Source organism: Rhinolophus hipposideros (genome assembly GCF_964194185.1).
Source record: "Rhinolophus hipposideros genome assembly, chromosome: 1".
NCBI classification, from domain to species: domain Eukaryota; kingdom Metazoa; phylum Chordata; class Mammalia; order Chiroptera; family Rhinolophidae; genus Rhinolophus; species Rhinolophus hipposideros.
Genome location: NC_138047.1, coordinates 89931381 through 89955905, shown reverse-complemented (window position 1 = coordinate 89955905; position 24525 = coordinate 89931381). Strand labels below are relative to the sequence as shown.

Sequence of the window (24525 nt, the reverse complement as noted above, 5' to 3'; positions counted from 1 at the left end):
ATAATGTAAACTCATTCTTTCTGTCACAATGTTGACACACTGCTTTATATTTCTGGTTTACTCAATATTTCTGGAATATATAAATAATATGAATTATGCATCATAAGTTCTATTATAAAACCTGCCTTTTCAATAGACAACCTGATAATGAAGGATTGCACATAAATACTTGTCTATCTTTATCTATCTATCTATCTATCTATCTATCTATCTATCTATCTATCTATATCATCTATCTAAATATACATGTCTTATTTACTACTGAAACTAAAGCTCAACTCTTGCAAAATTCAGCCTTTAGGACTCTACTAATTTGGTTCACATTACAACTTAGAAAACTTTGACATAAGAATCTTATTTATTAAAAATGATCAAAATAAAGTTGAAAGGATAGTCATATAATGTTGGTATTATACTGTAGAATTCTAATGGCATATTTTAAAATGCAGATAGAAATGATAGATGGGATCTTTTGTGATCTAAAGTGTGATACTCTTTGTTTTAAAATTTTAATGTGAATTATTTTTCATTCATTCAGATATTTTAAATGAGAAAAACATTTTGTACAAAAAGAAACATTCATGAATCCAAGTATTTTTAGTATACCTATTGGTCTGAGTATTTTAAAGTTAAAACATTTTTTTCTTCCATCATTAAATTTAATATGTAACCTAAAATAATTCATGGAGATTAAAATATTCATAGTTAAAATAGGGTAGAAAATTAAGAAAATAAAATGTACAGATATATTTATTGCAATTATTATGAAATACATTGTAGAAAAATCATTACTTCATTTTTTAAAGATTTCATTGCAAATAGCTTAGCACCTCTCTGTTATTTTATTACTTTTGGTGGAACCAGCATTTAAGTGCAGATTCTGACATTACTACCTTCACCCAGACGTCACCCTCTTTTTCATTCTTATATCAAAATGTAATACTGTGTCTCATAATTTCTTATTTTCCTTTTGTCAATTTGTAAGTATGAATTATGTATTTCTTTATTCATTTTGAACTCCTTACATTTGTGAAGACTGATTTTTAAAGATATGAGTCATTGATATAGAGTTTGACCCTCCTCTCTCTCTCTCTCTCTCTCTCTCTCTGTCTCTCTCTCTGTCTCTCTCTCTGTCTCTCTCTCTCTCTCTCTATATATATATATATATATACACACACACACGTATATATAACACACATATGTGTATATATATATATATATATATATATACACATACATATATACATATATATGTGTGTGTGTGATATTTTAAACACATTGCTCTATCTTGAAGTGAAAATATGTCTCCATGACCCTTGGTGTTTTTTCTTAAATTCAACGTTATCATTAAAATATCATTGCTCACTAGTATTTACTGATCATCTTCTATATGCAGGACAGTGTGGTTTTAAAAGACTGTCAGTGGTCTCGTTTCCAAGGTGAGACTGAAGACATAAAACGAATCATATTTTGCAGTCAACTGGAAGTGATAAATGGGGGAAAAAGGAAATATACAAATGAAATAAAGCATGACAAATACAAATTGATTTCTATATTTATTTAGATATAAGGTAAATATCACAATCATATCACTGTAAAGAAAAATGAGAATTATTAATTAAATAAAGATAATGTGTCTATAGAGTTTATTGTCAGCAAATATGGACCCATGACGTGTATGCTGTTTATACTAGAAATATTTTGTAATCATTTAAAAATATTGCAGTCCCAATTCAGCCAAACATTATAAAGAAGAGAATGTGCTTTAAATGGTTTCTCAATAAAATTCAGCTGTACTTAAAGCACATACAATTAAACTTTTAAGTTTATTTTCTATTCTCTGGTTAAGGAAACTTTTATCTATTATTTCAATACTACCCTTAAAATTTCAAGGTCAATAGGTAATATTTTTAATATGAATTAAGTAATATATCCCTATTTCCTAGCACTCTCCAAATTCCTAATGTTTAGCTGTACATTTAATAGTTCAAGTCAACTGCTTGTACACTCATTTTAAAACCACTATATTTTATGGAAAAGGTATTTATTTATTTTTTATTATTATTATTTTTATTTTAATTTATTAGTTTCAGGTGTACAAGACAAGGTGATATGGAAAAGTTATTTAAAAACGAAGTCTTCTTATAATGGATTAATTCAATATTTATTGCTTTCCCAAATCACTGATCCTTATTTTTATAGACAGTCTATTTGTGAAAAGCATATTTGAAGTGAAGACTGCAGAATGAAAAAAAAAACAATTGAGTATGTGGAACTAACATAGATTTAGATGGGTGTTTTAGTGAAATTGCTGTTTTCTTATTTCTGTTCGAGAAAGGGACTTTTCAGTTTTTCCATAATAAAATCTAAGTTCTAGACACTGCCTCAGATAATACAGAATTAACTGAACAGATGTCCACATATTGTATGTACGCATTTTGTATTGCAGTAGTTGTCAATAGACCTTAATGTGTGTAATTTGTGTATTTTTAATAAGATCATTTACAATCTTATATCTTAGTGACATTCAGAATCTTTTCTTTTACAGCCATTTCGTAGAGTGACGTTTTCTGTTGTGAGTCAGCCTCAGGACCCACATCAGGGGTCACTGCAGAGTTGCTATGACAGCGGGCTGGAGGAGTCAGAAACACCAAGCAGTAAGAGTTCATCAGGGCCAAGACTGGGTGCCCTTCCACTCCCAGAGGACAACTATGAAAGGACCACGCCGGATGGCAGTGTTGGTGAGGCAGAGCATATGGAAAATGGTAGGGGCAAACACAACATCCACACACATAATCACGCTAGTGAGCCCTAATATGGTAGACTCGTGAAGGTCAGTCTAAAACCAAAGTAAAATAGCTGACACTTAAACTATTTTATTTGAAATAATAAATATTTGCTAAAGTACAAAAAGGCCAAATAAAGGAACATAACTCTATAAATAAAATTCATCAAACTTGCACCATCATTTTAAAACAGCCTGTCAGACCGAAACACATTTACAAATAAGAGTAGTACCTGTTATAAAACAAACTAAATGAGTGCATAATACCTAAACAATAGCAGCTCAAGAAAGGTCTTGTGTTATTGTTTTCTTCTCTTCATTTTTGTCATGCAACTATTTCTTCAATTGTAACTGTCCAGTCTTAGTGAAAGGAAATGACAATAAGCACACTTTGCAGGACTCTTCTTAGTATTTAGAAAAGCATTTTTCAAACCTTTCCTTTCAAGTGATAGCTGAAATGGAGTCAGAGAAGGAGAGCATTATTAGCATTATTATCTGGTTCTCGAAAAGATATTGTAAATGGTGTTAGAACTACCCCCTCGCTTAAGTGTAAGGTTTTTCTCATTTTTGTGTAAGGGAACCGGAGGAAAGCAAATGACAGTAGTTCATATTCTTATCCTGTTGTGAGATGATTCTGATAATTATCACAATTGGCCTCTATACATTTTCTTTTAAGTTATAAAAGTAGATTGTAAATAGTACTTACAAACTTTACACATTTGTTTAGGTTCCCAAAGACAATTAGGTGATTGTTTTTTTTGTTGTGGTTCTTGTTTTTTATGGATTTCAAGTTATAAGTAAATGCCTGAGGAATGAGTTTGTATTTAATAATGGAATGGTGAAGTCCTTACTAAGTTTGTTATTTTTTCAAATATAAATAGAGATTAAATGTAGGAGAAGGAAGGGGAATTACACACATTTTATCTCCAGTGATAACTCAAAATACGTGTCTTTCATCATCCCATGACCTAAGTGAAATAAGACATTCTAACTTTTTGTTATATATCAGTTCCTTTAGTGATGATATGCAAATAGAGCATATTAATGCAGGAAAAACTGTTTTTTTCCCCTGAAAATTTGCCTATAAATATTAAAATGTACCTATGAATATTCAATATTAGAGAGTAATATATCATAAGTGACCCCAAATGAAATTATTGCTAAACTAAACAATGTTACATAATCATTTTCCATATTGTTGTCTCTGTGATCAGGGTGTGCTGATTGACAGTCCCTCTTGATCAATTATCTAGAGTTTAAATGGCATTTTGCCTTATGGCTATAAAGGCATGCTTATCTGTGTGTATGGTGGTGTGTGCTTATGTGGATGGGAGTTTGATATGGCTTTTAAGAATTAACTTTAGTATTTTTTAAATAAGTAAAAGATTTGATATGAATTGCAATGCTGATGAATATATATTTAGGGCAAATATGTTTGAAATGCTTGACACGAAAGTAAAAATTACATTTAAAATACTGTAATATTTTATAAGCACACATGCATACATACACACACACCTAGGAAGGAAAGATTAACTTAAGGGCATTACTATATTTGTGATTACCTTTTGATGATATCATATAATTTTAGTTGTGTTTTTAAAATACTTGTCACACTATAAATACCATAATGTACAATCAATTTTTGGACGTCAGCTGTATTAACAGAAAAAAAACTTTGTATTGTTGGCATTATAATTACATTTTAATGTTTTTATTTCAGTTTAAGGGGATTTATTGCCTTTAAAATAAGAAATAAATGATAAATAACAAGCGCTTACTTATAGTTACTTTTTAGGGAACATATATGTCATGGAAAACTTAACAAATGAGCTTGTTAAGAGACGAGAAAGTTTACTAAGAAACATTTCCTAAAGAAGGCTTTTAGTTATTTATTATAAGCATGTTTTGAGTTTTGGCAGCAGTGAAGACCGTCATAATATAAATGATTTTTTTCCTGATTTTATAGTGTGATTGACACTTGAAATTCAGAGTTTATATAACCATTTCTCATCTGCTAGCTGTGACTCATGTTAGCCCTGATCTATAGGTGATAACAGAAGGAGATATGATTCACTTTGGATGATCCAAATGTAGCAGTTGACATTTGAATAAGAGTTTGGTTGGGTTCAAGTTTTCACATTAATATCTAGCTGTAAAGTCCAGTCGTATTGCTTGAATTCTGGTAATTTCATTTTCAATATTAATGGGTCATTCTGACATAAATAGAATTGGAATTGAAACCTGTCAAGTATTCATTTGTCACATTTAATTGGAATCCAGGTAATCGGCAGTGTTTTGCTTGGTTAGGTTTTAATCAGGATTTGTATTGAATTTTCCATGAAAATACCATTTTGGATGCTGTCCTAGTTCCTAATTATTATTACCTCAAATATTTTCCCTGAATTTTAACCTGTGTGAAATAATGTAGTCATAACTCTTTTTTGGATTAACTTTCATTGTAAAATTTAGAAGATAATTTTCAGTGTAATAATATATAACACTCTAATGTCATAATACAAACTGGGTATAGTTGACACAGTGAATGATAAAAATAAATTGTCACGAATGCTGTATTAAGGACATAACTAAACAAAGGAAAATTTAAGTTAATAGGCAGTGGAATGCCTTTATGTTTTACGAAATTCTTTATCTCTCTTATATACTTTAGCATGATAAACAAAAGTTCATTAGGAGGATCTGTGGGTTATTTATTCTCATAACAAACTTTACCTTATATTCTAACCCACATTCTTGACAGATGACAGGTGAGGTTTTATTTTCTTATTAGCTTAGGAAAAAAGTACAACGTAAGAATAACAATAAATATAATTTCTTGAAACCTGCATCTAATAATTAGAATAAGACCCATCGTTTTGATGACTCCAAATCTGGGGTAGGTATATTTCATGAGTTTCTGGAAAGAAATAAAGGTAAATATACCATTAAAAATATTTTAAGAAATCCCTTATGAACTATACATTTACTCATGAAAATGATCACTAATGTAGTTCTCTTTCCTTTAATTAATTGTTATCAATATTGTGATTATTTCATGTTGATCCTTTGATTCAGATTGGGGAAATAGTTGTTTATTACAATACATTTAATGGAATCAAAAATTTAAAAATACAGGATTCATGATGGGAAGTTGAATATGATAAAAGATTTGATAATGAAAAATGTTGGAAAATTTTGAAATCTACTGTAATGAATTGATAATTCAAATGAAAATCAAATATTAGGCTTAGAAACACCATCAAATTAAGGGCTGTGCAAGAGCTTGCGCTCCTCTTAATTATGCAGGAATCTTCATACTTTCTCTTGGAGTGGTATTTAACAGTATCTTTAGGTCTGTTGTCAGTAATTATCTTGGCCCCTGCCATCATGCCATCGTCTATTTACTTTTCCCAAAGTCCCTGCTGAACCCTATTTGCAGTATAGGACAAACCTGGTTTGTCTTTGCTATGTATCTCTTAATCAGATATAATGTTTAATAGCTCAATATGAAAAATGCCCCACTTGACCTCTAGTCTCAATTTTGCTATTAGAATTGGGTAGGTCACTTACTCCTTCTGAGTCTGCTTCTGATCGTCTGTAAGGCAATTAACTAAATTAACTCTAGAACCAGATTCAACCAGATTCAGAGAATCTGTGATTCTCTCTTTACATCCAATTTTTCTAATATATTTTTTTACTCTCCAGAACAGAAAAAAGACTTTTGGGTCTCTTTGTGAGATGGTGAGTTTGAATTTGCTAATATGTGTTAATGTGGGGAGGGCAGAAGGAATTCTGGGACCTTTCTTGCAATCCACATACAATACATGCATTCTAATAGTAGATTATGCATGTATTACATAAATCAAAGAAGTGGACTTAGTACAATGGTGTGATTTCTAGCCAGGTGGGGGGAAAGGTTGGCACCACAGAGGTCACTGGAGGAGACAGTTTTGGAATCTCTCTCACATCACGCTATACAAGAGTCATCTATAGATGTGATCTGGCCATGGGTACAATGCCCTTCAAAAACATGAATTATGATTAAGTGATCTCACAATAGAATAAGCACATTTACTTTTTTGCTTGACAATGTAAACTTTGGTCAGATTAGCAATGAACAAAAAGTAGAAAACTGTATTTTCTCTAGGTAAATTTACAAATAGTATAGCATAGAAATAAATTAAAATAGGGAAATAGAATTTGTTCCATAACACACATTTTGAAAAGTTTAATGAGGTCAGAAATTTGGGTACTCTAAATGCCTAAATAATTTTATGCCTTTTGATTGTCTCTCATATTTAAAAGATAATTTTGATTTGTATGGACTAATATTTTTAATTTCCTGCTTCCAAACTTTCTTACTTTTCCAGACTTCTATAAGCTAGAATTAATTGTTGTTTTATTCATTCTCCTGACTCCACATGCTTTCAAAAGTGTTTAAATCACTTGTCCTTAAAGGTTGAAACGTGGTACAGTCCACCGCAATCCCATTTTGTATCTGCCATGGAATTTTCACATTGTTTCCAGAAATAAGTGACTGTCTATTTGAAATATTATTTGGAAGTGAACCGCCATTTTTATATGACTAACGGTAATGAGAATGGAGACTAAACTCATATCTTTGTGTGAGATTAAAGGACTCTGTCTGTCACTACTTCTCTCCCACCTAACCAGTTTTCAGCAGTCAGCTGTAAGGTACTGTCTTCTCATCACTGTTTGGCTTGTGCTGTTTTCATTTAGATTTAATTATGCATCAAGGCTGCCTCTTCCATCTTTCCAAAGATGCTCATACACTTGTTAATGGCATAAGCCTAATACCTCAAACAAATGCCCTGCACATTTTTTTCTATAGGAAGAGACTAACGTTTCTTGCAAAGGATTTATTTTCACAGTTCCGTGCTTCATGTTACTCTAGTTGCCAGTTTCTGATTGAGGCTGCGTTTTCTACTTTTCCAGCCATCTGTGAAATGGCTCTATACCCCTCAAGTATTCCCAAGAAGTCCGCATGTCCCCACTTCAGGAAATCCCCATTCGCTGCTACTTCTTCATAAAGATTAGAGAGAAAAAGTAATGAGAGATTGTCGCTGAGCAGGGTTTCATCAGTCCAAACGTGTGCTACAGCAGCTTTACAGTAAAATGAGCAGAATGATCTGAAAGAACGTACAGAAGATATTGTCCTCGAGAAGAGGCCAGATTGTGGATAGAGTGTAGTGGTTTAAGAAAACAGGCTTTGAAATTTAATGACATCAGTTTGAATCCCAATTTCTCCTCTTATTTTCTGATCTCTTTAACCCCACTTTCTTCAATAATAAATCACGGGATTGTGGAAGAAACAAAATAAGATAATAGCCCCTGATAATTTATAAATAGAAAATAAGAGCCATAATAATTTCATTATATTAATTGGTGATAAAATTTACTACTATTATTTAAGTAATAATGATAAATAATCGTGATTATTATTAACTAGGTAGATCTGACATAACAATGGCTTAACTGTAAAAGTGTCATAAAATGTGTAGTCTCACAAAGATAGCATCCTAAAATTACTGGTAACAGTGATATTCTGACCTTTCCAGTGAATTTCTCATTTTTGTGAGGTACCAGAGAATGACCCCCAGGAGCAGTGATCTTTAAACCTATCTAGGATCTAAAACGAGAGGATTCTGTCCTCTGACCTCAAATCAATCCAACTCTCTGTGCCTTTTTTTCATTCAAAGCGGGAGAAGCCATTATTATCCTCCTACATTCTCTACTTTCTCTTTTCAAATTTTTTTTTTTTTTTTTTTTTTACATTTCATATTCAGGGTTCCAGTTGAATGAGTATTCTTCAGGTGTATATTTCCCTTTGAACTGCCGCAAAATATTCACATCGACAGGGAAAAGAAGGTGAAAAAAGTGTCCAATTAGTATGCTTACTGAACTCAGAGCCCTTACTTTTGAAATCTCAGTATTAATAATTAACACTAATAAAACATATGGTCATGTTACCCTTTTTATTCTAATTTGGTCCTTTAAAACTAGATCACTCTGCTGAACCCTTCTGACATTTGAGGACACAATGAGCTCTCATCAAATCTCAGAGTGATTTTGGAGGTCAGTTAGTAGGTTTGTTGCTTCCAGACTCTCAAAGCATTTGCATATCTGAATATTAACACACTTGATAGATAATGTATTTTATGTTTTGCTCCTTATTTGGTATAAGGTATTATCCCTATATTTCCTGCATTTTTTTTTCCCTACAGACTATATGTACTTCTGTTCGTCCTCAGATGTTTTTCCTAGAGTTGCTTGTAAATAAGTTGATGTCGTGAAAACACAACACTCTTAAGCATCTTCTAGGTGCTAAAGAAACTGTGGAACTTGGCTCTTAAAGTGTAGTTAGCACTCATCCTCAGAGGTTAGTCCACTTATCGAGAAACTGTTTTATCTCACTATTCCTCTTTTAGGGTAAAACATTCTCGATTGTTACCTCTTCTATTGCAAGTATTATTTATTTATGTATGTATTCATTGCTAAGAAAATCATTCTCTTTTTTAGTAAAGCAAAGCAGAATACTATCCTTCCTGTATCTTGCTTAAAAGAGTAATTATATAATGACAGTTGACATTATTTAATTTGATTCAACAAGCATGCACTGAAAATAAAATATGACCAAGGCTCTCCGGGGAAGCTGAAGTGAATGAGAAAGAATTTCTGCCTTCATGGTGGAAGTCCTTACGTTGGAAAGAGACAGCCTTGATTCTGGTGAATTTACTGTAATGTGAAAAAGAGGAAGCTCATTAGAAAGTTCAGAATGGTATGAAGTATAGAGAAGGGAGAGGAAAATGACGTAGATGAAACAATTATAAATACACTCATTGAAATTTTATGTTTCATATAAATAACTTTTTGGGCTGGAAGAAGGCCTTGAATTTTTATCTCTATTGTAGCCTCTCTTTTTACCAACCATCTTCTACATAGTTTCAAAATAATTATTAAATAGGTCTGGAGGCTTCACTTTAAGCTAAAGTCAAAGTATTTGTTTTCTTTTTTGTAATCGTTTTTATTTTCTATCCCTGCCTTCCTTCCTTTTTTATGCTCAGCCAAATTAGTTCCAAAAAACAAATTTATCATCAATGAAATTGGCAGCAGATACTAATTTCATCTGTTCCAGGTCTAAACTACATAACAGATTAATTTTATGTCTCTGATCTCTCTTTGCTCATAAAGATAAACAATTACTTAAAATATCTGTGCTTTAAATAAGACCTTTCAACCTAAATAAGAGCCTGTGAATAATCTTTGGAAGTTATTGTTACTTCTTTCCAGAAGACCAATTGTATTACTCCAATTAAATAGATTATTAGATTACAGTAGATTGGATTAGATTGGGTTATGTTTTTTGGGGAAAAATGTATTCCTTGTATTGTGGTTATAAATTATTTTTGTAATTGCTATCTCAAGATTCAAGTTAAGTTTATGGGTATTTGTCTTTATGTCACATCCCCTTTCAACCTGAAATATAGACAATAAATTGCCTTGTTTTTAAATCATGTTTCTGCTAAATTTTACTTAATTTATGCAAGTAGATTTTTTTCGACATCACTCATTATCTTGTCTACCTTCTCATTAGTATTCAGAAAGTATAATAAGAAGTTTATTACAAAATGAGAAAGTACTTGAAACACATGAAAATGTAAATACCTCCTTAAAAACAGATTTTCACCTGCTAAAATACAATAATCCCCAAAGAAACTAATTTTTGAAACTAATTGTGTATGTTCAGATGAAATCTGTGACGAGTGCTATAAACTGTTTTGGTAATAAAAAGAACAGTGTCCTGCTGTTTAAAAACCATCTACTCATTCATTTCTATTGTAAAATACATCTTCCATGACTTTATATCTGCTCTGAAATTCTCACCATATACATCGATGAGGTAATTGGGGTCCCACATGTGTCTAAGAGTGGTATGCTTCTCTGACATTGGATATCTGAGCCACAGTGAGTTTTACTGAATTATGCACATTGTTTCTACTCAGTGTGAGGCTGCATTTCATCGACCCAGCATTTGTAGCAAAAGGTCATGGCAGCCATATATGACATTTTATACAATGAACAGAGAGTTTGAACTAATATGAGAATTCATTAAGTTCAATAACAATTTTTGAGCATTTACTCTATGCAAATATCCATGAAGGATCCAAAGTTGATTGAGACATGATCTCTGTCTTGAGCCTTTAAATATTGTGATGGAGAATGCGACGTGCTGAATTAAATGTTCAAAAGTAAAGGCAGGAGAGGCCCAACAGAGGTTAAATGCTGCTAGAGTCAGAGGAGGATATGAGTTGGGGGTATGACAAATTGTAGCCAAGCCTTGAAAGATGAGTAAGTAGAGATTTGATAAGCAGAAATATGAATAAGATTATGGAGAATAGTGAGTGATACCAAGAATACCAACCAGAGAGAGTGTAGAAAAAGTGGTGCTATTTGCCAACCTGAGAAAAATGGAAGAGTAGTAACATGTTTCCAGGAGAATGTATCTGATTAAGACAAATGGGATTTAAGTTACCTTTGAAATATTCAGGTGGTATCTAGCAGGCTATTGAAAATGTACATTTGAAATGTGGAAGTATACAGAAGTAGCAGAAATATAGCTTTTGAAGTCATTAGCACCCTGATAATTATGATATCTTGGGAAGGTCATCACTTCAGTATATGACATCAGAGAAGAGATGATACCCAACACAGAATAAGAAACAAAACAAAACAAAATGTAAGAGAATAATGGAGAAGTAAGTTGTGGTGCAAGTGACTGAGAAGTATATTGTCATTAAAAACAATGATGAGAGAGAAAGAGACAGAGAGACAGAGAGAGAAGAAAAACCCAACAAAATGTGGCAGACTGAGGAGAAATTTGGAATTAGGAGAGTTGTGTCAGATGTCTAGTGATGCAGAGATGGAGGTAAAGAAGTAGACGCATGATCATACACACTTTGGTTAATGAAGAGAATTAGGAATCCCTGTTGGGAACGACACTATCTTACATCTCCTCTTTCTCACTACCCTGTAAGCTGTGAGTGAGGGCTGGACTTTTGCCTTGTTCACCATATCAAGATACATCTGGAATAATCCCTACACATAAATGTCCAAAAAAATACTGCTAAATTTTGTTATGTGGACTAGGAGCGCACTGCTGCTGATTGATAATCATTAGAAGTGAGATGTTTGAGAAAGCTGAAGACAAGGAAATGTGTGAGGTTCTACTTGAGAATTTCTTTCTCAGGTCAAGAAGTCCATTATAATGTCATTATCAGAGGCATGAGCATGGTTGCATGCCTTGACATTTATCTTAATGAATTTCTAATCATTTTATGATCTCGTTCAGGGATTTTTTGTTTTTACAGAATTTTCTAAAAGTACCAGACAGTCTGAAATTTCTGTATCACAGTTTTGCTGTCTTTCCTTGAGCTCTATAATAGTTACTCTTTCAAATGAGTTTTGGCCTCTCCTATGATTTTGGTGTTTTATTTTATACTAGACTATCATTTGTCCATTTCACTGGCTTGGAATTAAAATAGTGTCTGACTGATTGCATTTTTGGTGTGATATAGTAATTGATAACATTGTCCTAGTAATCACCCAAAAAACTTAGTCTGTGGTTAATGGATAGCACTGCAATAGTGCTATCAGTTGCTAGTAACACTATGTAAATAGATATGCTTCAAAACAGAAAATAATGAAAATAGAATTTGCATGAAAAATAAATTCAAATAGTATAGTACAAGGACTGTCAAATTCTAGTCTATTTTACATGTAAACAGCATCACAGAAATGCAATATCAAAGCTGCTTACCACAGCTAGTACACCATGCAAGGTAAGAAATGCCTCCAAATATATTGTGTGCAAAGACTTACTAATAGCGATTTGCCAGACAGATGTCTCTTTTAATGTTTTTATCTAAGGAAGGACAACCATAGATACCACCTAAATTTATTCTCCTTTCTCTGTGTCCATTGTTGCTTAGTGGAATTATGAGTAGGGACTATATTGATAAAACCTGTCTTCCAGCCCAAGATAATCTAACCATTTGCTACATAATAATTTCCAAATAAAAATACACCTCCTGTTTAATCATGTATACGTTTATTTGTTTCATCAAAAATCTCTAGAAATGTCTATTTTCTGGCCTGACATATGCACTCCCCACGTCCAGGAATAGTGAATTGTATGGGGATGTAGTGCATGCCAGGAGAAAGCTACATGTCTATGACCAAGTGGCCTCTGGGTGGTACTTGAATTTTTTTTTTCTGCATCCAAAATTCACAGTTTCATCAGTGTGCAGAATTTTTCAGAGCTAAGACCAATTCTCAAGAATATTATAAGAGCTTGATGTCAAACTGGAATATTAGTTGGGTGCATTTTGAACAGGAGAATATTCCATTCAAGAAAGAGGAAAGTCCTTGCTTCCTCTCCAAGGCAATAGTATTCTATCTCTAAGGATACCCCAGGATCATTAGTCTACGGCTTCAATGGTTGCCTGAGGAGGATGGAAATCAGAAGAAGGATGTCTTCATCCAGACCCAGTGAGGCTGGTAGAGGTCTGCTGAAATGTCTCCCACTGATTGAGATCATCTCCTGAAAAATACTACTTTCCCTCCCTAGATGCAGGGTCTCTTTCAGTCCTAGATACTTACTACAATCCTATGTCTTTAACTTGTGTTTGTTGTTGTTTGATTGTTTTCTTCTTTCCTTTAGGGCTATCTCTTAAGGATTTTGTATATTCTCTCTTAAAATTAAGATGATTTTCTCAGTATCAGCTTTAGGCATAAATATATATGTGTTTTAGGCATACATATATATATATATATATATATATATATATATATATATATACACACATACATATATATGTATGTATATATATATACACATATACACATATACATATATATGGTTTTCCTCCTTGCTTCTGGTTCATTCTATAAGGTGTCTTTACATTTATCTAAACATTCAACGAATTGTTCATATATTTTTTAACCAGGTAGAGTTACCTGCTCTTACTCTTCAGTACATGATACCTGACACTCAAAACTGTGTGTCAAAAACATCTCCCAGACTGATGTGTAATTTTAAAAATCTTTATTTATATAGTCCTCATATCATCAATAACCCTTACCTAAAATAAATGCAATCTTCAATTATACAAATACTTGAGGGAATTGAGGTTATGGCCCAATCCTTTTCTTTCCCTTCACTTTGATCAAGGGCACGTTAATCATACATCATCTTTGAAAAGCCGATTGGAAGCATCGTGTTCACAGAGAACTATATTTTATCAGACTTTTTCCCCTTCAGCTTACTGCCCTTTACTCAGTGTGATCAATTGTATTCAGCCTTCACTAGTTCTTTGAGAATTCAATTTTGAGAGGCACTTCTAGTTTCCTGGACAACATTGGTTCATCTCTTTCTCCCAGAATAATGAAGATCTAAAATCTAATTCTTGCCTATTTCAGCCCCAGACTGTTTTTATCCTCTTTTGTGAAATCAAAAACCCACAAAGCTTTTTCCTTTACAGCCCATGTCTGAGTATTATCTATGTCCCCGGGATCGAGTAGCTATTAAATTAGTTCTATCAATTGTCCATGGGGTTAGAGGTCTCCATCTGTGTTTTTCTTAAGTAACTACATTTTATTTCAGAGGACAAAGTATAAGACTTCTGAGTTGATTATTTAGCCTTTGTTTTGTTTTTTTCTTTTCTTTTTTCTTTCTTTTCTTTTTTTTTTTTCTTTTTGAAAAAAGCAGGGGAAATACATTGCTCTTCTTTACCCTGATGAAAATGTGTGAGTTCCTCTGACAGGCATTAATTTCTGAAGGAGGATTAAGGACTGTCCTACAGAATGATTCTGAGGTTTCATATTTTTCCTCTATTTTATCTATTCTAATAACCTTACTCTTTTGCCTCTCCCAACTTCATCCCATGCACATTTTCTCCCTACAATACCTTATCTATGACATTTTGAAGATCAAGCAATTCATTTTCTCTACCAAAAGTCATTATATTTGAGTCACTTCAGACAATGAAGTTTCTGTATTCCTTTTGGGATACTTTGTAGACGACTGTGCTCGCTCTCTATTTTTTTAAATGTCCTTAAATCTAACTTTTTCAGCTGTGTTGTAGTATATAACATAATATCTATATTTATAAAGAATTGATGTCACAAGTTTGGGTTCTAGGTCAAGATGGGTTCCCATCACATTTTCAGGAAGGGAACCAGAAACAATTCACATAATATCACAGTTGCTTATAAAATTGGAATAATGATTATAGTAATTACTGCCCAATCTTCCATTAAGGGTTATTGTGCAGTTATACATGAACATATATATTTTAGGTACTTAGTATTTAATAAAATTATATCAAATTACTATTATGCTATGTTAATCTACAGATTCTTTAAAAATCCTCTGGTTCTATAGTCCTTTTTATTTTTCACATTACATCAGACTTATAATGTTTATAGTATTTATTAAATATGTGGTTGTTTGCTTGCCTACAAAAATGTTCACTGCCTTCATTTAAATTTGCTATAAAGGTAAATTGTTTTGGGGCCCTTTTTAAATTTCTATCAGTTTCCAAGGCTAAGAGCACATGGCCTTCTGTTTTCTGTGAACAAGTGCCAATATTTATAACAAATATAATTCTGTGGAAACCATAGACAGAGAAAACATATTAATAGTTGCACATTTATTTTTTACAGCTAAATGGCTTCTGTCATCCAGAGGCCTGCTTAAATTTTTCTGAATTTATTGTTAACGAGTAGTAAATGACAGAGACAAGTAACTCACAGAGATATTCATCAAATAATTAGTAAAGATCATTCAGTGCCCAGTGCCCAGCTCTGCCCAGCTCTGCCCAGCAGAGCAATTTCTAAAAGGCTGAGATTACATGCAACTTTCACATACCGTGTTTCCCAGAAAATAAGACCTAGCCAGACCATCAGCTCTAATATTTCTTTTGGAGCAAAAATTAATATAAGACCCGGTATTATTTTAATATAAGACTGGGTATAATATAATATAGTATAGTATAATATAATATAATATAATATAATATAATATAATATAATATAATATAATATAATAATACAATATAATAATATAATACCGGGTCTTATATTAATTTTTGCTTCAAAACATACATTAGAGCTGATGGTCTGGCTAGGTCTTATTTTCACAGAAACATGTATTCATGACTGTGGAAAAGCCTTCTAAAGATGATCGCCGATCACAGAGAGTGAACAGACTCTGCCAGTTAGGGCACCAATTCATAGCAGTTATTCACATCTCCTATTAAACTTCTAATTAACCTAGATGCATTTATAAATGTAGAAATAAACCTATGGGGTATTTAAGATAATTTTCAGAACACAATTCAAAACGCCCCAATTACAGTACAATTCAAACATAAGGGTTGAGGGCATTTAAAAGGTAACAAGTCATCATGATGTGTGTCTAATATCAGAGATAAATGAATTATAGACTTATCCACCCTATCTTGCACATGCACACAAAGAGAGAAGAACCAGAAAAGAGCAACATAACATAAAGAGGGTACTCCATCTAAAAGGCTTACTAGAATGATGAAATAATACATATCTAAAAATAAATGATAAAAAGGGAAAATTGAACTAATGAACTAATAATTTTATGGCACATTAGTGCTAATTTGAGAGTTCAACATATTACTTTGCTTTATGGAATCACCCTGAGGGTACTATTATCTGCATTTTATAGGTGTTATAACTGATAAGAAGATATGTAAAATTTGGTAATACCTGATAACACTAAGTATTCAATAGTAGTAGCTGTTATTATTTATTATTCTTTGTTGCTATTAGCTCTGAAGAACTATATTTGCAAGACTGCATTAAAATCTTATGAAAACCTATTGTATAATAGCTATGACAATTATCTCTAAGAACATCTTTCAGTAGGAAAAATTCATTTTTATTTTATATGTAATAGACACACTGATTTATTATGTGGTTTGGGGCAAACCACTGATGTTCTTGTCTTATTGTCTAAGGCAGGCAGTCATCCATTCCCTACCTACTTTCAACAGGTATTCCTCTTTTTGTTTGTGTGACTGAGAAAACAATGCATTTTTATTGACTTTGTGTAAAGCCATATCTTGTTTCATCATCAGGAAACACTCTAAATTGTGGTTTGACAAAAATGTTGATACCCTGGCCTCACAAAGGATATAGTCAAGTGTGTGTATCACAGAATTCTGGAAGAGACTGATAGGTTTTTTTTCCTTTAGGATAATAGAATGGACTCAATATCATGAGTTTTGTTATACGTCATTTAGCTTAAATTCACAGAACCTATCGACAACATTAAATGAGGACTTACTGTACAGTATACCTATAATAAGGTAAGAATTAACACCAGATGCTTTATTCACTGGTTAAATGTCATAGTTATAGTCCTTATGCTTCTATTTCATTGGTAGTTCATTCTACACACACACACACACACACACACACACACACACACACCACACACAAACGCATACACATGTGCACACATGCAGGCACACAATTTATTTAAATTTTCTAATACTGTCTCAGTAATGTTGGAAACTTCAAAATAAACAAAAAAAGCTTAGTGATTATTTTTTTCAAATTTCCCTCTCTAGGATATATATAGGAATGATACTTCTGTACTCACATCACTACCTTGAGAACTACTAGACCAACTGTGTTAAATAATATGATTTTTATAATATATGATCAAATTGGCTATTTTGAGACTTGGGCATACATATTTATAACTGCAACACAAGCCTCCTGCCTCTCTAGGGAATATTTATTTTAATTATGCCTATCAGGTGATCTGAATTATTGAACTTGCTCAAAGTTGCTTAAACATAAGGAGACTTGTTACATACAGTAACAAATTAAAATAAATTGGAAAACAATTTTGAAATCACTGACATGAACAAGTTAAAGGGCATATATATCATCTGCACTGAAGAATTCCCAACTTGCTTATTCTCAAGTATTATATATAGGGGGTGCCAAAAAAATTTATACACATGACTTGTATTCATTTTTTGTTATCCATATATATTGAGTATTACAATTTTAATTATTGTAATATTATTGTAGTATTAATACAGTTTTTTCCTTTCTTAAAACGTTTATACTGTTTTTTGGCACCCTCTGTATCTTATTAAATTTTTTAGTTGTTGGGAGAAAATATGCCTTACAAAGGTAGTTTTATGACTCAATGGGTCATAAAACTGGCATTTAAGGTAATAGTAATTTGTTTTTCATACTAAAGTAAGAATACTTTCCTTGACATGGAATCACTTCCTTTATTTGGAAACACACATGCAGAAAAGATGGTGCATATTTCAGTGTGGGATTTAGTAAAAATATCTTTTTTCACTTAGAAGCTGGCATGTTTAGTTGCTAATAATTAATCTAGTTATTAAGCAGCTGAAAACCCTCTCTTCCTTCTGCTGCTCATTTGTAATTATCGTATATATTTAAGTATTAGTACTAAGGCCTTCGTTTCTTTCCTTGTGAAGACGGCAGGGCATTTCTGAAGTGGTTAAGGCAGTTCTTTTGCCTCAACAGGGGAGAAAAGAACAGAAGACATAATATAGCTACATGGAGAGATACCTGCCTCTGAGCTCTTTTCATTTTAGCAGCTTGAGAGATATTGCTGCATGTTATTGCTGAGACACACATCCTTTCTAAACGAAGGGCACTGCTGTTGATTCCAAAGAGCAAAGGAATCCATTATAATATTATTTTTGCACTTCATTTATCCAGTGTCCTTATTGATTGGGCTTCATGAACTATCTACCTGTACGTGATGCACCTTTCTAAACAATTCTGAAGACAGATGTTTTATTGGATGACTCAACACATGGAGAATTCAACTTCCCGATTGCTGTATATTTTTGGTGCTCATTCAAAAATTAATGAGCAAACTGTAAGAAGATTGAGAATTTCTTACCTAGGAAATGAATGTACACACACACACACACACAAACACACACACACACACATATCCACACACACCATCCTTGATAAGCTGGGCTGATAAGGCTAAAGCACATATTGGAAGTAGTTTGAGTAATACATTATGTCTGCTGAAAGATTTTATTTTGGAGATGTTCTATTAAATTAAAGTCAATACTTTCATCAACTGTAAACTTGACAACCTCCTGTTATATTGAGACTTTATATTGTAGAATTAATGTTCCGCATATTAAAGTAAGCTTTATTAAACTGCAGATAGAAAATCTGTACTACATGTACCTTTAAATTCGGATCATTTTCTCTCATTATTTAACATGCCAACTGGAATTCAACATCATCTTTAAGCAAGATAATAACAAAAAGACTGTAAGCTTAACTTAAATCTATAGTTTTCTAATGCTTTCTACTGCCTTTGTTCCCCCCTCAAGAGTAAGGTGTAAACTTACATTTTTATAATATAGACTGATGGAATTATGGTGATTAGTTAAAATAGCTATAAGTATTTTAAAATATTGCTTCAAGGTTATTTCACTGGATTGCTGAAATATTTCATCATTTCAAAATATCTTTTACAACTAAAGGTCTGGTTTTCCTTAGAAGGGATTTTGTTTTGTAATATAAGCCTAAAAATCCTTGGGAGCACTTAGGCCTGGCACTGCTAACTCATAACAGGTCTCAACAAGAAACCCTCTGCCCTGTGACTGGTGCTGACAGAGTTGGCCTTTTCCAGTTTCTGTTGAAAATGTATGATAATCTGATGTAAATGTACCACTCATTTATAATAACAATTTCAGTATTGAGGGATATTAGGCTATTCATGCTCTTTCTCTCTGCACCCAGCCATAACGCTGCTTGTTTTCCACAATGCTTGTTATAATAAAGTCCTTCTTATACTACTACTCATAATAACACTTCATGGAGGCAATCCAAGGAAGATCCTACTGATAGCTGATTTCTCTTTAATAGTGACTTGCAGTCTGTGAGACTCCAGTATAGCTGTTTTCCTTTAGAGTTAAGGGTTTCATTTTGGAATTGTATGTATGTATGTATGAATGTATGTATGTATCTATATCATTGAATAGCCTCACAGCTATGACTGTGAATAGTCTCACAGCTAAGAAAATTGCTCCATGAAATACTTGGTAATGTAAATGTGAGAATGAAAGTTATATATCTGGTGATTTAATAAATTTATGACTTGTAGGAACATGCATGTCTCTATAAAGGAATCTAATATACACATTGGAGAATATTCTAGTAATACCTTGTAAAAATGGGATGCTGTTGTAATTTGAAATCTCAAAGGCATGAACCACGGTAGAGGTATGCCTTCAGCATTTCTAATCATGCATGGCTTGGCTTTGCAAATCTAAATTTGATGTAGGAAAATTTAGAATGTGCATGTATTTTGGCCTCTACACAGAATGGAACATTCTGTGGACATACCTGCTTTTGATGCATTTGCTTACCTGTTTCTTTTATTGGAAAGAAATGGAAGGGTCAATTAAGAGCAGGGAGTTAATTGAGTTCATGTTAGAGGGAAAACAGAGCAAAGTTGCTGAGCACAGACCTAGAATTTCAGACCAGTGATTACCCTAGAATGGGGAATATTGGTGTGTTGGCAAGAGGGACTTATGGCTCTCACCAATGCTCTGAAAACACATTTTGCATAGCAAAATGTTTAACCTCCTATTTGTCTCCCAGGAATTAAACTTTAAACGTTTTGGTTCACATTTTAAAGAGTGGATTGTTTTTTGTTTGTTTGTTTGTTTGTTTTTTGGGGGGTAGGAATGTGAGGTTGTTTGGAACTTTAAAAAAGTTTTATTATCACACTTTCTGAATGTATTTTGATTGAAACTCTACTGAGAAATTCAGTGTGTTCAGTTAGTAAAATTTTTACTTAAAAGAGGTGATTTTAGGAGTTTCCTTCTTATAATGAGCACCCATGAATTGATTAAAGATTTAAAAGACTTAAAAAAGTTTAGCCACATAATGTAAATTTTTATAAACTTATATTTTTTATAAAAAATATACACCAGCAAAATACAAAAGCATATTTTGTGCATTATGTACAAATAGTATACTAATATGAAGATTCAGTTTCTTTTTGTAGAATATTCTTAAAATAAACTTAGCTATTATTTTTACAATGGAATTCATGTGGCATGTGGCTTATTTTTCAATTCCCCCTCCCACCCAGGGAATGTATTATTAAACTGAAATATAAAAGAGCATATAGGTTGGGGGTGGGAGGAGAACAAATTCTTCACATATATTAGCAGGTCCATATGCTGTTTATTAAATTTGATGCTATTCAACCATTTGATGCTATTCAAATTAAATTTGATGCTAATTCAGATAGCTGATCAAAATAAAAAGAAAATCAGTAATTTTGTGGAAGTATGAAAATATGCACATGTGTACCACTCATGCAGTTTTATCATCTGTTTATGTTTTTCAGGAGTATAACATATCCTATTTATAGGCTTGAAATAACATATCATATTTATAGGCTTGAAATAAAACATTATGATTTCATACATATATAATGAAATAAGATATATTCATTGAGGGAACAGCATTATCTAGAGTTGACATTTTGTTTCATGTAATTTAAATAACAGTATTGAAAAAGGTATTCTCATTTATTAACTGAATTCTAATGTAGAGTATACTGGATGTCTCTTTGGTTGTACATGAATATGTTGAGAATGAAATAATACTTTTATTAAGCATCTGAGATATTTTGCAATCAAATAATAACTTGTATCTTAAAAATAAATTTAAATACATTAGCTAAGAACAGTGTACAAAGTATTTCAAATGAAGAATAGGGTGAACAAGTGTGTTTTACTTTCCTTCCATTCTACATATTTATGAAGAATAATTCCTTGAGGTTTAAAATTTTAAAAAGGAGTATAGAGTGGAGTCATATCAACTTTACAAAGGAAATCGTCCATTATGTTATCATTTTCATTTGAGTAAACTTAAAATGGTTTTGCATATCTTCTCAGGATCTTATTTAATACTGAAGCATTTTTGACCAAAAAAACCCAAAAAACCAAAAAACGGTTTTCAATTGTGAGTAGATTATTACATTGATGTGTCTAAATTCACTCAGAATTAACAACTGTTGTTTGACTTGACTGAGTGAGAATATAGTAGTTGATACTAAGAGAAGGGAGGTAGCAAGAAAGAATTGTAAAGAAAAGAGAAACTTCAATGAAGAACCTATAAGTAAATTGTTCTCTAGGGAAGGATGGTTGAATAGGGAAATTTTATTCTAGAATTATCTCCATGCATTGATTACTATGTCCTGCCCTCACATACATGCACACATACATGAGATCAGAAAAATGAAGGTAAAAATTATTATCTAATATTTAATTTTGACTACTAGGACAATCCCCAGGGTGCCACCACCATCAGGCCCAGACTTGAGGTTGTAGAAATGTGGGGCAACCACCACCAAGAAGCCCCTCAGGGGCCACAATTCCTTTGCAGCATCATTTCTCAAGTTGGGACTGCATAACAAAAGCAAGTGCAGTTTTATTATTTTTTTCACAGATCCCCCCCCCCCCAAAAAAAAAATGATTTGTAGTTGGGTGTGCTTCACCATGTCCTGATATGTATGCTCTATAGTAAAAACCAAATCTAATATATTTTGGGGAAAAAAAGTCCTAAATGATGAGTGCTAGGTGGAGTTAGACACCTATTTGGATATAGAGCTTTACTATCTGTATTTACAAAGTCAGGATGTGAGAGGCTATAAAGGGAAGAACTTGGTATCATTTTTATGGTGTGTCATTTTTACAACAAAATTCTTTTGAAAATGATTTCTAGAATTATTTGTATGTGCATTGGTTGGAATGGGGGGCCTGTATTTATTTATTTGTTAAATATCTTAACTACGTGACAGAGACCATGTTTTCATGTTCATTATCTCCAGCTACTAGGGCAGTGCCTGGCAGAATACTTGCTGAATCAATTAAAGAATAAGTTAATATCCTCTGGGTCAAAGTTCCACCCACAATTTCCACCTTGGCTTTTATACTTGATTTGCTTTGCTTGCTCTTCTGATAACTTAGTCTGAATTAAATTGCAGTGGCGGAGAAATTAGTCAAAATGATTGATTAGTGAAAAGCATACTGTATAAGAAAAGGGATAGGCTAATTCTACACTCTTTATAGAATATTGTGAACTTTATCACCTAAAATTCATACTGTTTTACCGGTCATTGGTGCATTACTACAGTGAATATTTGTGCATGAGACAGGGTATTATTGTGTTTTGTAAAATTCTAAAGCTGGGCTTTGATGAAGAGTGTATTTTACATTTCAAAATAATGCTTCTCAGTACTAATTATATATATTTTTTCCCTCTGTGTCCTACTTGACAGAATTAAGGTACATCAACAGAAGTTCTTAATTTTGTAGTTGAGAAATAGTTCTTTTTAAACATTCTATCCATGAAGGACCTTTAAGATCAAAGATAGTATCTGGATGGTACACATCTAGCATGGGGAAAATCATAACATTCTCTGCATACCACATTCTTAAAAAAATATTATTTTCTAGATAAATTGACATTGATTAGTAGATTTTATGAGTCTACTAATTTTCAACTCCAGGTTAAAGACATCACAGTTGATAGTTCAAATTCTTAATGCATTGCTCATAAGGGGTAAAATATACATTTATTTATTAATTCATTCACTAATTACTAAAATATAGTTGAATTCTGATTTCAAAAACAGCTGGAAGATTTAGATCAGGGTAACCTCTATAAGCTATGGACAAAGTTGGTAAAATTTCTCTTTTAAGTATGTTTTCTATCATTCATGTTATTCTTTATACATTTCATTCTATGTTTATGAAGACCCTGTAATATGTTTTTCTAAAATTTCAGTTGGTTTAGCTTATTTTTTTTTTTTTCCTGAGAGAGGGTAATATGGCACAGGTTGGAAATCAAGATTTGCTATGGGTTTGCTAAATTTCCTGAGAAGTGTTCTCTTTGGAGTTTCCAAGGTAGTTTATTTCATATTGTTGTATTTCTATTTTTAAAATTACTCATATATGCCTTTAACCTCCATACCAATTTTACTTCGTTGTTAAAATTTCCACTCTTGTTTATGTCTTCCATCCTCTCCCCCCACCTCATTGCACTCTGTTCTCTCACGTGACAACCAATTCATTCTCTATATATACAGAAGGTGCCAAAAAATATATACATATTTTAAGAAAGGAAAGGACTATATGAAAATTATAATACTCAATATATACCTATAACATAAGATGAATACAAGTCATGTGCATACATTTTTTTGGCACCTGTGACTATTTATACACACACACACACACACACACACACACACACATATATGTAAAGCTGAGTGTTCTAATGAACTGCCACCCATGAAAATACTTTACGTATTTCATCTCACTTAATCATCACGACATTCTTAATGTGTAGGTTTTGTAGTTCACAAGAGAGCAAATGGAGGCTCACAGACCTTAGGTGATCTGCTCAAAGTAATGCAGCCAATAAGTGACTGAGCTGGGGTTTGATGAAAATCTGTCGAACAAACAAACAACAAAAAACCTTTGCTCTTTCTATTACGTCCTACTGTGCATAGCCATGCCCTTCTCTCCCTAGAATAGTCTGAACCTCTTTTATCTACATCTCTTTCCAATTCT

The 24525-nt window shown here is 32.5% G+C and overlaps 1 protein-coding gene across 5 annotated transcripts in view; it reads left to right on the top strand.

Annotated features, from left to right (window-relative positions):
• Window positions 1-24525, top strand: part of PCDH7 (protocadherin 7) — a 409833-nt gene that overhangs the window by 184337 nt on the left and 200971 nt on the right. For 2 of the 5 annotated variants that reach the window (XM_081056067.1, XM_081056070.1), the window contains exon 2: window positions 2549-2765. The exons of 1 other annotated variant lie outside the window; for it this stretch is intronic. In XM_081056067.1, the coding sequence (XP_080912193.1) occupies window positions 2549-2765 (217 nt within the window). The remainder of the gene's footprint in view (window positions 1-2548; window positions 2766-24525) is intronic. 2 more of the 5 variants (XM_081056069.1, XM_081056068.1) reach the window with 2 other exon arrangements.